This window comes from Artemia sp. Qi Xiang Cuo, chromosome 20 (assembly GCF_049724085.1).
Source record: "Artemia sp. Qi Xiang Cuo chromosome 20, ASM4972408v1, whole genome shotgun sequence".
Classification (NCBI taxonomy): domain Eukaryota; kingdom Metazoa; phylum Arthropoda; class Branchiopoda; order Anostraca; family Artemiidae; genus Artemia; species Artemia sp. Qi Xiang Cuo.
In genome coordinates, this window is record NC_142813.1 from 25,002,744 (window position 1) to 25,018,904 (window position 16,161).

The window sequence follows — 16,161 nt, forward strand, 5'->3', positions numbered from 1 at the left end:
AAACTTAAGATTAGCAGATACAAATACCTGTTAAAATTCAAACTCAAAGCGACCAGAAATTGCTATTAAAGAATAAATGAAACCCAAAACGAACAGAAATTAAATAAACAATCATAGCAAAAAAACATACAATTAATAATATAAACGAATGAACATGGGTGTAGGGAGGAGGGGCAGCTGCCCATTCCCCAAGACCTTCAAATTTACATTAGATATGGCTGAAAAAGCAGATGGTTGGAAAAGCAGTTGATAAAAGGCCCTCCATCACACTATCGACTGCCCCCTCCCCCTAGACAATATGCTGCCTACTCCCATGCTAATGAATAAATCTAAAATCGAGTAATGCTTAAATTGAATATGCAAATCAAGCTTAAAACGAAAAAAAATATGTTGCTATTGAAGTATAAATGAAACAACTCAAAACGAACATAAACAATCAATACATAGATACAAATGAATAAATAAATCTCAAAACGAGTGAAACTTAAATTGAATATGCAAGTCAAGCTTGAAACGAACAAAAATCACTACAAACAAGACTCTGGGTATCGCCTCCTTCTCTCAGTGTAAAAGTCAAAACCTACTGCGTCATTGGCGCTTTACTGAAAACCAATTTTATTACAAATATTATCTTTTGTACTTAGTATTGAAAATAAACATTAAAATTACAGTAAAATTTTGAACTGATGAGCTTTCAGCAATTAATATCATTATACATCAAATATTCAGTTTAATTTATTAGTTCTTTCTAAAACTGTTAAAGACCCCTAAAATTGTCCCCTTCTTTAAATGTAAAAGCCTACTGCGCTATTGGTGCTTCACTGAAAACGAATTATATTACAATTATATTCTTTTCCAGTTCTTACAGCATTGAAAATGAAATTACAGTGAATTAAATCTTGTACTGATGGATCTCTCAACAATTAATGTCATTATATACCAAATATTCAATTTGATTTTGTTTATACTTTCCAAGATTATTCAAAACACATATAATTTTCAGTAAAGCGCATGACGCAGTAGATTTTTGACTTTTACAGTGAGACAAGGAGGCGATGCCCAAACTCTTGTTTGTAGTGATTTTTGTTCGTTTCAAGCTTGATTTGCATATTTAGTTTGTTTCACTCGTTTTAAGATTTATTCATTCATTTACATTAGTATCTATTGTATGTTGTGTTTGTGTTGATTGTTTATTTAATTTCTCTTCGTTTTGGGTTTCATTTATAATTCAATCGCAAAATATTTTTCTTCGTTTTAACCTTGATTTGCATTATTCAATTTAAGCATTATTCCCTTTAAGATTTATTTATTCATTTATATTATTACTTGTTGTATGTTTTTTTTGCTATGATTGTTTATTAATTTCTGTTTGTTTTGGGTTTCATTTATTCTTTAATAACAATTTCTGGTCGTTTTGAGTTTAAATTTTAGCAGGTATTTGTATCTGCTGATATTAATTTTAAAATGGCCTTTACTTTTCATCGAAAAACTTCTTTCTTGTAGGAAATTTTTTTTAATTAACTTTTGCTAGCTTTTGATTGCAAAAATTTTCAAGTTTTTAAAAATTACTAATTTTAAAATTAAACTTTTTTTTTCAACATCAAATGTTCATCGAAGCGTCAAAAATGGTATTATGGTAGAAATGCCAAAGTAAAAAAATAGGTTTATGTCGAACTCGGATTTTTTATTTTCTGAGATTTGAAATATTTTTAAACAAATGGTTATCTCAAAATTTTTACGGTTGGGTTTTGGGGAAAAAGGGCTTGGGGGGGGGACTAGTTCACCCTTAGTCTTTTTTGATTCTTTAAAAGTGAACTAAATCTGCCCAATTTCAATCAAATGAGCCCTCTCTGAAGTTTATACGAGCATCCCTTTCGTAAAAACCGTATACGCACCCAGGAAACAATTCACAACTGCTGGACCCGGACTCTGGGAAGCTGTGTCAACCTCAGAATTTTAATATCTGATGTTTGAAACTATTTTTATTAAAATGGCCACCTCAATAATTTTTTTCGGATGGGTCTGGGGAAGAAAAAGGCGTGGAGGGGTGAGGTGCTAGTTGCCCTCCGATCTCTCTTGACTCTGAGAAAGTGAACTAGATTTTTTATTTCCAATCAAATGAGCCCTCTCTGAAGTTTGTACGAGTATCCCTTTCATAAGAACCATATACGGCCCCAGGACATAAATAAAACGCCAGTCTCCTGGGCCCTGGGGAGTTTTGTCGACACCGAAGTTTTGTTATCTGACCTTTGAACTATTTTTTAAAAAATGGCTATCTCAAAATTTGTATCGGATGGGTTTGCGGAAAAAAGGAATGGGGGTGGGGGCTAGTTGCCCTTCGATCTATTTTGCCTCTTAAACATTGAACCAGAATTTTCAATTTCCATTCAAATGAACCCTCTCTGAAGTTTATAAAAGCATCTCTTCCATAAGAACCATATATGCCACCAGGGCATATATGCCCGGTATTTGTATCTGCAGATCTTATGTTTAAAATGTCTTTTACTTTCCTTTGAAAAATTTCTTTTTCAGAAAGGTTTTTTTTTAATTAATAACTTAAAACTGTCTGTACAGAACAGTTGATGGAGTGAAATGTTTAATGGTCCCATTCACCAAACTTATTAAATAATTAGCGGTGAGACATCAAAAGATTAAAATCATTAATGACTTTTTTTCAATGCGTCATTCATCTTGAAGGGGGGAGGAGGCAGGGTGTGTCAGTTTTTATTTTGTCGTTTTTCTTATATTTTGAGTATGGAAACAGGCTCCGTCAAATACTCGACTGGGTCATATATCCTCAATATCCTTCAACCTTTTTTCTAGAAATGCAAGAAATGTTTTCTTAGGCCCTGAAAAAAAACTACCGCTTTCGAAAAGTACAGTACCCTCATGATGGGTGTTTTGTCTTTACTTATTGTAAGCTAACCGAATTCAGACGGAAATTAAACTTTAGAAAATAATTTCACCAGAAGATAAAGAGTCTATCGAAACTTAAAACAAACTTAAAACTTAAAACAAAGCAGGACTGCTACCCTCCCCAATACCTCGCTACTTGCACTTAAGTTAATTTTAGTAATTTCAAAGACTTAGAGGATGTAGTTAAGATGATCCATTGTATTTTAAAACATTTGAGCTAAGAATTTTTCATTCTTATTAGAAACACTATATATTAAGCTAAATGCACCTAATTGAGCGCATCGATTCACTCAGGCGCCTAAGCATTGAGAAAGAAACACTTGAAAATATATGTAATTTTGGTCGAAGCGCAAGCTTAACCCTTGTGAAAAGAGAGGAGAGTTTGGGGATGTCAGCCCTCTCGTATTTTGGTTAATTACTGTTCTTTCGAGCTGTAACGTTGCTCTTTACTCTTTAAAAAAAATACTAATGGCTAGACAGTCGTGTCTCTAATATCTAGTATACAGCCCACGTCGCTTTTTTTTGCTCTTTTCGCTTCCCATCCGTCGAATGAAAGAACGAGCATATAAGCCAAAATCTTGCAAGGGGTAACATTGCAGCCCCACCCAACTGAAATAGGTTAGGTTCCATTTTTTATATCCAAAGGCCCAATCGTAGAGATTGAAGCGAACATAAAGGGGCAAATAAAGTCAATTAAGTGGGATTTTGGGCACATAAGCTTGGTTCAATCGGACTTCGATTGTGGTCTGTACAAGCAGTTAAGCTATCTTTAAGATATTCTTTTCTGGAAATTATCTAGTATATTTCTCTCAATGCTTTTAAGTCCCGTGTATCGCACTTGTTACCCTGGCTTCGAATATTCTGATCTTACTTCGAAGACTTATCTTCCAATCATTTGACACTTTTTTTTAACTTAGAAAACTTACAGTTTGGCTAATCTAAATATCACATCTTTAATGCATTCGCCGTCTTAACCAATAATTATTAGTGAAAATAAATTGTCTGTCCGTATTGAAGATATAGAGTAATATGTCTATTGTATTTATAATCATTACCGACTGAGGTAGGATCGGGCTTGGGTCGGACATGTCAGACGTGAAATGCTAGCTCTCACTTCCTGGCAGATTTGGTTGGGATCTGAATATTTTCTTTCTGGTGTATAAGCGTTTGGTGGAAAAAGGAGGTAGCTTGATTAAACGTTGAGTTTGGAGTTACAGACTTGTCGTCTTTTATAACAAAACCCTTAGGAATTGTCATTTGTGCGTGTGTCACACAGGAGAAAGCCTTTGGCTTTTTCATAGCTAGAATCTAGTTAAGAGCGAATTATTTTTTGGAAGACATTGGTGTTTTCCAGAATTTTAGCATAACGTCATATCGATAATAATAGGCCTATAGAGGGGAAAAAAAGTTAACATCAGTCCTTAGGCTATCGAGGTAAAGTATGATTTTCTTCAATTTTGAAGATGGAGGACTTAAAACCTGTGCTTAAGGTTTTCAACCATGCAGATCCAAATGATATAATTTTATTTCTATCTGCCACCTTTTTTGGGAGTTTTAAAACTCTTTTTATAAATCGTAAAAACATTTCTCGTCACTGCCTTTTATTTCTATGCTTGACTTGCATCATACGTAGGTAGTTACCATTACTTAATCAGTGTCAAATCACGATTCTATTGCAGTTGAAAATTAATTTTAAAACGGGTTTATTTTTAATTTTCAGTTACTCCGGCCTATGTTTTGCTCTATACTAGGTTGCAGCTAATGCTGCAATCATGATTTGAACAAAAAAATTGTGTTTATTTAATTACTACATTCATCAAGGATCTTTATTTACATTGGTTCCCAATATGTAACCTTCATCAAGTTTAGAGTCACCTTCTAAAAATTATTAATATACTGAATTATCTATGGCATTTTTATGTTTTATATTCGATATGTGTGATTAGTAATCGGAAGTTTTCATATGTTTGTATCATCTTAACTGCATGAACTATTGAAGAGAAAAAGAATTTGTTTCGATTTTGGGGAGGTACTGGTTTTAGAATATTTTTGCTAAAATCTAATGAACAAATGCTGATCACTTGAACTGAAATCATAGCTATGAGTCTCCATTACAGATTCGATGTCAACGCAACAAAAATATCGTCTTACTTGGAGAAACATTCTGAAAAACGAGTATGGCGGTCAGAATAAAGGATCACTTTCGTATCAGGAAGAGGAAAGTTCTTTTCTTTTGTCTGTGGAGCTAGAATCTTAGCATATTGTCCCGACGACTTTAAAATCACGAAAAATATCGGTCAGTTGCGCTGAAACTTTGTCGACCACTTTGACTGGGAATGAAACTGACCTATTAGTCCTTCTGCTGTATTATGCCAAGCTTGATCCATGTGATATTTTTATGCAGACAGACACACATGGAAATAACCGATGAGTGATAAGAATAAAGAACAGACTAGGAACCGAACGATGAGTGATAAGAATAAAGAACAGACTAGGAACCGAAGCAGCAGAAAATCTATTCGTTTGCCACGCAATGTCTGGCTGAGATGCAACATCTTGAATTCACGACGTGGGGAAACCAACGGGGTTTCCTTGTCACTTAAAGATAGGATTTCTAAGGGTGCTTGCAAGATCTTCGTGACACCGAAGACCTGAGATCTCACGAAATTGTGAGAAAAGCGAATCTCGCATTGGAAAGGCTGAAGATTTTCACTTGATTAAGTCTATTGTGTGTAAATGTTTGCAAGACATTTTTAATGACTTTCTTTAGAGTTTAATACACCGCTGGAAGTGTTTGGCCAGATAACCTTATAATAATAATAATAATAATATTTTATTACCCGTCAAAATCAAACAAAAGAGACGGAGTACATAAAAATACAAGAAAAAGATAAACAAGACAAATATACACGACAAAAACAAAACACATAAAAGCACAAGTTTTAGACACTAATGTAATACTCACTAGCAAGACAAGAATGGTTGAACCCTAGAGAAAACGAAAACAAACTGAGTTTTACTGGCGGATGATTTAAAACCCCAGATGGCTTTTAACATTGTTATTCCACTTTGAGATCTGATTTAGGATGGCTGATGTTGGGTCTGCGATATTATAATTCCTAAAATGAAAAGAATTTTGGGACCAAAGTGAGAGACGACGTAGAAACTAAGCATACTTAAAGAAAACAGATCGAAGTTTACGTTTATCACACTCAGGAAAAATTCTCCAAAAAGGACTCAAATACAAAAATGGAGGAGTGCAATTGTCTTATAAAAACCAGTTAGAGCTTGCCTATTTAATCTTAGCTTATTAGTAACAGATTCACTAAATGCAAAACCAATTCGGCTTTTTAGATGATCGATAAGCAATTCACAGGTTATTTTTCGAGTTGAACCGAAAGGAAGGCTACGGTAAGTAATTAACTGGACTGGCTTAACATTTTTATTTCTAAGAGCAATCGTAAAATGATTGGGGATTGATTCCCAATTAAAAAGCAGGATTTTCGACTTTTCTTTTTTAAAGTCTATTCCAAGCTGCTTATAATCATCCTCGAGAATGTTTAAAGTTTTGCTGTGTACCCAAGAAAGCGTGAATCATATTAGGTATATTATCTGCATATGTTATTAACGAAATATTGATGAGTTACAAGAAACAAATTTTGTTATAACTCTCTAGGCTTCGGATTAACGTATGATTAAAATCTGTTGGTGAAGTTATAGCCCCTTGTCGAGACCCTTTTTTCGGCGGATCAACGGGATTGTTCTTATTTCAAGATCTGGATGCTGATACGGGAGCTTAAGTTCGGCTTTCATACATGCAGATATATGTTTTAAAAGAAGAAGGGTTCCTTTTTTTACCCTGCGTTTTCCCATGTCCAATATCAGATCATCATGAATCAAAGAGCCGAAGGTACGTTGCACATCGTAAGCCACGAGGGCCAAACTTTCTCCAGTTTTCTCGGTGTCAACGAGAATAGATTCTACGGTGGGCAGCGCATGGCAACAACCTAGATGTGGCTGAAATCCAAACCGTTAGTCTGGACTATACACAAATCTCGGACCTCATTAATTATTAAAAGCCCAAATATTTTACAAAAAGTTGTCAAACTCATAATTGGCCTAAATGACAAACACTCCTAAAGAGATTCACTTCTACTAGGCATCAGAGATAAAGTCCTAATGCCAAAATACGACAGAATTATTCTAGTAACGAAAATTATTTGAAATAACAGAGTAACATGATGAAGGAATAATTGACTACATATTTTGACCTGGAACGCAGAAATGTTTTCTGAAACCCTGGATTTCTTTTCCTTAAGGCGATTAATAGTCTTCATTACACATTCTAGAGAAACCACAACGAGAGAATCGGACGAAGTAGCCTACCTAAAAAAGTACCTAACTGTCACTTAAAATAATCTGCAAGACACTTTTTAGGGGCTGAGAAAATGTTTTCATAATACTTGACCCAAGTTCATTAAAGAATGTTACAATCTGGTATATTATTAAAGTAAATGTTTTGTGGTCTTAGCACCATTTTGCAAAGCTCGTTTGGATTCCTAAGAGCGTTTTCGAAATAAACTGACTGAATTGAGCTCCTATGCTTAGCAAACTCGTTTGCGAACCGTTTTTTAGTCTGCAATCTTATCTGATTTACAATACCAGACCTAGGAGAGTCACAGTCTCTCCAAATTTTCAACTAAAATGTTGCCCTATCACATGCTTCACAAAGTGCTGGGCTTTTTGACCACCCAATAATTTCCGTCCCACTTTTAATACGCTTAATAGGAATCCAGTTCAACAAGTTGATCATCTCCGCTACCTTGCTTTTTGTCTTGATTGCCATCTGGCATGGAAATGTCACAGTGACCCAATTTCATCAAAAATTGCCCGTGCGGTAGGCATACTTCAACGTCTGCAGCTCTTCCTCCCTCAAAGAATACTTATAACGATATATTATTCGTTGGTCTATCCATATATCTCTGTGCGGTTGCCTCCTATGGAGCAGTAACTTCTTATGCAACTATAGAAGAGTGCAAGTTCTACAAAATAAAGCTGCTAGAGTAATCGGTAGGTATGTCCAGGATGTACATGTCGCCTGTGCTTGTTTTAGGTCCCTGAAGCTCCTTAATATAGGTTAGATAAGAGATTACCAAGCTGCAGCATTTGTGTTTCAGTGTGTGAATGGTTTAACCCCTGATGTTTTAAAGAGTTTTTACCAAAGTAATAGTGACCTGTATGATTATAGAACTAGGCAAAGTGATTATATAGTTGTTGATTTGCGTCGTGGTACCAGGTCTTCATTTTCAATTAAACATTCTGGGTCCTTCTTGTGTGAAATGAGCTACCATTGAGCATTAGGGCGACGGAACACGTACCTCAGCTTAAAAAGAATTTAAAAGATTATTTTTTGAGGGGAAATTGTTGAATTTTATTATGGCTAGTAGGTTAGGTAGGAGAGGAAGAGGAGCTGGAGAGGTAAGGGTGGGCTGGGAAGTTAAGGGTGGATAGGGGCTAAGGTGGGGTTGCGAAGGAAGAGTGGGGGGAGTGGATTATTGAAGAGTGATGGAGACTGGATTTGTTATCATTATTTTCTTTTATATTTTTATTTATCTATTATTATTTTTAATTCAGTTATTTATTTATCTATTTTTTTTCCTATATATAGGTTATAGTTTATTTATTTTTGGTTTATTTATAATAGTTTTAATTAAATAGTTGAGGTTTAAGTTAATAGTTGAGGTTTAAGTTAATAGTTGAGTTAATAGATAAGTAGTTACGTGAGCTTTCACACGACCGCAAACCTTCATAGGTTTTCTCCAGCGCGAAAGTGTTGTTTAATTTATTTATTTTTTAGTGAGTGTGGAACTATAAACTTATGAACACCAGGATATAACCACCAGGAGATCGCCAAAGCTGGAGAGAAAGCTTTGCTCCGCATATATAAAGGGAAATGCAATGAAAAGACCATGAAGGATGTCCGGGTGCGAGACAATGTTTTCGTTCAGGCAGAACGGCTTCCGCCGACTTTGGCTGCCGCAAAGTACCACTTTTACAGGTACTTTTTGCAAATAATGAAGTGGTAAGAGACGTCCAATTCGCTAAAGCCCGAAGAGTAGGGTCGGCGCCTCTCCTCGTCACAGAATATGAATCTTCCCGTCATGACAGATGCTTCAACAGCACTGGAGAATCTGCTAAAGATGGTGCGGTGCCAGCGCACCAGCGGGTGCAATTATCTCAAATGTAGCTGATGTTGGGACGGTTTGTCTGGCGGGGAGTGTAAATGGGCGTTATGTGCTAACGCTGGAGCAAGACAGGATGAGAACGGTAACGAAGACGAGCAGGAAGAAGAATAAACTTAAGGTTATGCTTTAAAATCAAAATGTTTTTGTGATTAATTTACCTGAGTTCTCGACGTTCCTTTTTATAATTGATTGATCTGAAGTTTTTATTTCGAATAAAAAAGTGGGTTTCAAAATTTTATACTTAGCAACCGCTCATATTAGAGACCCTTTAGAGGCGTAAATCTGATAAATAGTAAAAAGAACTGCTTTTTTACCTCATATTTAGCAATACAGTACTTTATTTGATATAAAATGATCCTTTAGCTAAAGGAATCCATCAAACCATTATCTGTGTATTTTAACCCTCCGCCCCCCCCCATTCCATGAAGGGAAAATGATGCAGGGGTATGGAAAACTGGATTTCTGACGTCGGGTTCGGATTCGCAATGCGTGCTTTGATAGAAACCGACCACTTAAACCTAAAAATACATCCAAATAGAAATTCTGATTTCCTCCCTCATTATTTCCCTTCAAGCGGGGTTTCAGGTAGTTTTACTAGGGAGATTTGGGGTGATTTTTGTGTGATTTTGCTGATTTTTCTGAACATTTTGGTGTACAAAAAACTATGTGATAATTTCTTCGAGGTCAAACCGTATTTTTCCTCCATTTATAAGTTTGCTTATATATTAATGACTTTTCTTGTTGTAGAACATTGATTTGCATGGTTTAACTGGATGGATTCCTGAAAGAGTCGCCATTCGCCCAAGTGACCCCGATTTCAACAAAGATGCCTTATTTCGGAAATTACTAGATCGATTTCATAAAGGAGATGTCTTAGTCACTTTGGCCACTGGGGAAATATCTGACGCAGAAGCTGATCGAGCAGGATTAGTATCGTCACATGCCTATGCTATGCTTGACGTAAGGGAAGTCAATGTAAGTGATTGAGCATACTGATCGCTTGCTTTTGAAGATATTATTTAGGATCAGTTATTATCAGTGAATTCTTAAACAGTTGAATAATTACGAAAAACTCAAAATAGTTATCATTAACCCAACATAAAATTCAGTATATAGGCTTTAGTTTAGCGGTGATTGGCTATAATGGGTGAAAAATAAAACAAAAATCGGAAAAAAAATAGCGTAATTGCCAGTTGCAAAGTTGCGAACTTGCCGCGTTTATTTTAGTTGTTAATTCTTAACATGTCTTTGTTGCCTATTAATTTAAAGTTAATGTCTTAACTTTCATAAAATCCATAATCAATGGAAAATGACAATGAAGTAACAGGGTATTTAGTTTTAACACTATGTCGAAGGTTTAAAAAGAAAATTTAATACCTTTTTTTCAATTCGATTCCGGTCTGTTTATCCGCATTCTGAGCACAAGCGGAGATCCGAGGAAATGGAAGATAATAATTAATGAAGAATGTTGCAGCACAATCTGTCATTGAAATTCTCCTATCCATCACTATCAGTGCTCAAATGTAAATTTCTTCTCCTTAATTTTAAGCTATAAGTAAGTTTGTTCCGGTAGAATACTTTCTAACCGAATCTATTGCGTATATCATGAAAGTATGAAAACTCCTTTAGCCTTAGCGTTTGCAACTCAAAATCTCAATTTTCTTATTTTATTTGTATTGCATTGTCTATTGTTTATATGCTTTAGAAGTTGTATTTCACTTCTTTTTTTATTGCCTGTGCTATTTGTGTACAAAGAAACAACATGAGGTTTTCAGTTCGGCTCTGTTTCAGTTCTGCAGCTTCTGCTGATTCTTCCCCATATCCTATAAATTGTGCCATTCTAGAAAATTTTTGCAAAATCGGACCAAATAATACTTTTTTCATTTGCTCTTTTTACTTTCCATTCCTCCATTCTCTCCCATATCTTATTCATTGTCCCATTGTCAAAAATTTGTATAAAACCAGACCAAATGAAATTTCTTCGTTTGCCTTTTTTGTTCCGTTCATCAGTTTTCCTTTATGTCATACTATTGTAGTAAATTTTTACAAAAACAGATCAAATAATACCTTTTCTGTTCGGTCTTTTTCCGTTCTGTAAAATATTTATCATGAGAATGCCTGTTAATGATGTTCTGTAACCTTCTGCCGGAAATGCGTATTTTCAAAAATAAAGAAGATTTAAAAAAAAAATCGTAATCTTTTTCAAATGCTATTTTCTACAGGCAAGTTGGGGATCCGAAATTTTAATGACACCATTATTAATTTGAGACCTTTCTTCATGCCATAAATTTACCTATCTTATTCATTGTCAAGTGTATTCTTTCCCCAGTACGATTGTTACTTACACTACAAAACATATTGAATTTAAATTAGGCTAAGATTTTTGGGACTCTATCTAGAAGATTAAATACTTTTGGAGGAGGGGCAGTTTGGCTGTATCGAACTATTGAAGATGTTTTTTTTTACGTTTTAGGCATTATGTACCCAAACAATTTGTATTTATGGAATTTTACTAATTTTTCTCAATTCATGAGGTTTTTTTTCTCTCTAGCCTGTTTCCCTTGTGGATTGTTCAGTAAAATTGTCTTTGGGAGAAAGTCTCTTTACCTTCTCTTTTTTTGTTTTTTTTTTTACTACGCTATTTCTTGTTTACTACAACATGGTTTTTACTTTCTGAAAAGCAGAAATTATTTATTCTTTTCCTAGACTGAAAAACTGACCCCCCCCCCCTTCTGCCTCGCCTTCGGAATTACTCCTTACACAGATTCTGACTATACTAACATAGCGAGATTTCCTTTTCCCTGTGAACGACATTCACTCTTTATCTTTTCTTTTAATGTTATTCTTTCAGAGGATGCAAATTAAATTAAACTTTGTTCCAGGGTCAACGGTTATTTATGTTGAAAAATCCCTGGTCCCATTTGCGTTGGCGTGGACGATTCTCCGAACTAGACGCCAAAGCATGGACAAGGGAAATGAGACAAGCTTTGAACTACAATCCTGAAAATGCTTCCAAGCTTGATAATGGAGTATTTTGGATAGACTATGACAGCCTTTGTCGCTTCTTTGATGTCTTTTATTTAAACTGGAATCCTCAGCTTTTCAACTATACATATTGTCTACATTCGTAAGTTAGATGAATTTGCTAGCATTTGTTCTTCTTGAGTCAAAACAAAATATTCGGTTTGTTTTCATAGTTTTAAATTAGATGCAAATATCTGAAAGCTTAGTGCTAAGCTCGGTACTATGGTTATTAGCATACTATAGCTACAATATCTTAGCATGACAATGCTCCAATGTATATTAGCATAAGGAAAGGTACATGATTTTTGAAATGAAGGAAACTACCCATTGTTTTGAGAGTTTATTCTAGCCTATCTACAAAAATTAAGTTTGTATTTTACTCAGGAAGGGAGGTCACGGACAATTGATCATTTGGTATTTCTTTTCCCTTTTGTCTATATTTTTTTGAATTGTCTTGAACCGTTACTCACTGCATGTTGGATGAGAGCTCTCTCGAACTAAAATTTAAAATTGTTTGAACTTACTACTGGTTTTAGAGCGGAACTGCGTTTTCTTCATATCCTCTATCATTTTGGGAACAATTCTCATTTGTTTCGTCCCACAATCTCCATAAGTCAAATTGACGTACATGCGTAGCTAGATATGGATCTCTAGGCATAACCATTATCTACCAATCCTAATTTACTTCCTCTTTCATAAGGAACCCTGATTGGCCCGAAGTGACGATGGCTAGAAATAGATATCTAGATAAGCCTACGTGTGAACGCAGCTTTGATATATCAATATAGCTTCACACTGCTCCTGAACAACTCTACAAAAGTGTTGCAGTATTTTTCTTATTGGCTATGGATGGAATTCCTTTCATAATCCCCACAAATTTTATTTCACGAAATGACAAATTAAGACTTAGGCTGTATTCTAGGTTCCAAACCGTAGTAACTTTACTTTAACCACAGAGGTTACTTGTTTGGGCATCCATCGGGAACGGTTGTGAAGTAATTATTCGCTTATTAGATTTGCAAGGGTGTAATCTTCATGAGTTTCAATTGTATTCATTACTGTTTCATTATAATTTAATCTAATAATACTTTGAATATGTTTCAAACTGATACTAATAGCAATGATGATAATGATGCACAGTTACTTCACTAAAATTTTCTTTGATCATCTTTAGTGAAAGCTACTAAAAAGTAAATTCAAAGTTACTTTTCTGTCTTTCCAGCTACTATGCCAACGTCAGCTGGAACAAAAAGATTTTTTGGTAATTAGTTACTTGTTATTGAACCTTGAATGTAGCCTTAGCGAAGGATACAGGAAGTATCAAACCATGATAAGACGTCTTATGGATAAGGCAGGCATTTTTGACATATATCGGAACCTGACATATCAGTAGTTGTTTTGTAATACTGGAAAAACTGCATCCAAACTTAATATTGTCCGTATTGAGAATGCTGCCAGACTAGCCTGAAAGTGTTGGCTCATAATCGCCAGATCACCACCAATTTTACAGGAAATAAGGATCATTTTGTGTGAGAGCTAAAACAAGCAATGGCATAAAGTTTTGATCACATTTGCAAAATGTACAAATAACGGGTAAAAACTTCTAATTAAAAAAGGGTAAACATATATACTAATGAATAAAACAATATATATATACTAACAAATCTTGATAATTATGGTAGAAAAGATAAGTGATTTTTTTCATCTGCAGCAGATAAAAAGAATATATCTATATACATTTTTATTTTTTTACTATAACTATATTAAAAGGCTTTTGACCAGTTATTGTTTCAATTAGTTCCAATTCTGTTTATGTATGTTATGCCTAAGATGATTAAATAAAAGATCTTTTAACTTTGTTAATAGCTCATATCAGAGGATAATGGTTGATTTTTCGGATCTATAGATTTTTAAAGAACGGTTTCTTTGGACTTGTGTAGTGTTTTGTCATATCATAGAATACAATTTTAAAATTTCTCTCACAGCATGGTTGCCGAATTTGAATTTCTCGTCATAAATAGCACTAGTGCATATATATAGTAACGATAAGTTTGCGAATTTAACCTTCACGTGAAACGAGAAGTTTTAGCAGTTTAAGCTAAAACTTCATGAGAAGTTTTAGCAGGGAAATCGAAGGGGAAACTTCTTGGAGGATGTTTTAAAAATGGGCATCCCACTTCAAGTCAGATTGGATTTTTTTTTTAGAACTTCCACTAATGTCCTTAACTTTAGTTTTTCAGTTGAGATTTGTTCCCATCTTTCTTTTGTTAGATAGTTTTTTTCATCTCTTGCATTATTTTTCAATGCTTATCTGTTATCTTTATGTTTATCTTTTATGCAGAGGCTTCCAATCGTGAAGCCGAAACAGGATTTTATTAGTGTTTGAGGTTTTCACCATCTTAATTAAAAGTTTCAACCCTGGTTTGCATCTGAAATTTTCATTTCATTTGATTTATAAATGGAAAGGCGACGTGGTCTTAAGAAAACATTTATGATAAAATAAGTTTGAATTTAGTGGCATGCATAAATATCTTGCCACATGATAGTTGAACCCTGTTCAAATTTCTAGAAGCTGGAGTGCGGGTTCTGGTCCAGCAAAAGACCAGTACAACATCGGTGAAAACCCGCAGTACAGTTTAGATGTTACAACAAAGGGCGAAGCAGCAGTTTGGGTACTTCTAACAAGACATATTACAGAGATTGCTGATTTTAAAGAGAACAAGGAATTCATAACATTATTGGTTTACAAGAACACAGATGGGAAAAAGGTATATTATCCAAGTAAGTTACATATAATTCGTAGTTATGCATATTCTATATGCTTTGGGGGAGGGGGAGAATTATTATTCATTGTAAATATCTGATTAGAGGTATCGAAGATTTTATTAAAGGAAAATGCTTGATACTAGAAAAATGTACTTCTCAAATGAGAGATGATGTGCATTCCAAATTAAAGGTCCAAAGCCGAACTGGCCAGCCATGACAAAAACAAACAGAGAGAGAATTTCAAGATGAAGAAAATAAACGGGACTACTGCCAGTAGAAGGAAAAGACAAAACTAAACCGAAGCAGATATTTCGCCTGTATATGACAAGGTGCCTTCAACGCTAAGAAACAAAGATAAAAACTAAGATAACCTAAAATCAAATAAAATCCACAACCGATAACTAAAAACAACAAATAGCTATACATACAATTGTCACTACTGTGGCTGAGCACCACAGAAGAGCTAAATAGAGTTGCTGGCTCAATGAGAACACCAAAGCGAACACGAAACCGAGAAATAAAACAACAAATAACTATGTATACAATTGGCACTAATGTGGTTGAGCACCACAGAAGCTAATAGAGTTGCTGGCTCAATGAGAACACTAAAGCGAACACGAAACCGAGAAATAAAACAACAAATAACTATATATACAATTGGCACTAATGTGGTTGAGCACCACAGAAGCTAAATAGAGTTGCTGGCTTAATGAGAACACTAAAACGACTGGATAAAATAAAATAAAATGAATTTTATTTATGAATGGAAGTAAGGAGTGACGTTAAAACTACAAAATCCTCCTTAGCCCTCTCCCCCGCTTTTTACACTAAAGTGTTCACCTTTTTTCACGAACGTGTAATGCAAGAAGAATGTGATGATAATTTTAACTTTTTTGTCACAATACTTCAAGAATGCTGGGGCTCATTTAGTTGACTTTACTTTAAGCAATAACATTTTCAGTTTAAATGTTTGAAAGACACTTGATAAACGCAATGCTTGCAATTTACTGCTGGTAATGTTCGTTGCACTTTAAATTACTTTTAGATAAACACTGACCAGACTTAAGTTTCAAAATCGAGGACGCTTTGGGGGGGGGATTGCAAATTTATGCCTCCCTTAAAGGCAAAGGAGCTGAGATACTTCGCACAAAACTGTTTAGAGATGCTAAAGCTAATAAAGAAGCTTTTGATTTTTTAGCATTGACAGTTG

The 16,161-nt window shown here is 34.7% G+C and overlaps 1 protein-coding gene across 3 annotated transcripts in view; it reads left to right on the plus strand.

Moving 5' to 3' along the window:
* Window positions 1–16,161, plus strand: part of LOC148940034 (calpain-7-like) — a 73,878-nt gene that overhangs the window by 46,901 nt on the left and 10,816 nt on the right. For all 3 annotated transcript variants that reach the window (XM_089105939.1, XM_089105941.1, XM_089105940.1), the window contains exons 5-7: window positions 9,909–10,136; window positions 12,044–12,288; window positions 14,755–14,966. In XM_089105939.1, the coding sequence (XP_088962065.1) occupies window positions 9,909–10,136; window positions 12,044–12,288; window positions 14,755–14,966 (685 nt within the window). The remainder of the gene's footprint in view (window positions 1–9,908; window positions 10,137–12,043; window positions 12,289–14,754; window positions 14,967–16,161) is intronic.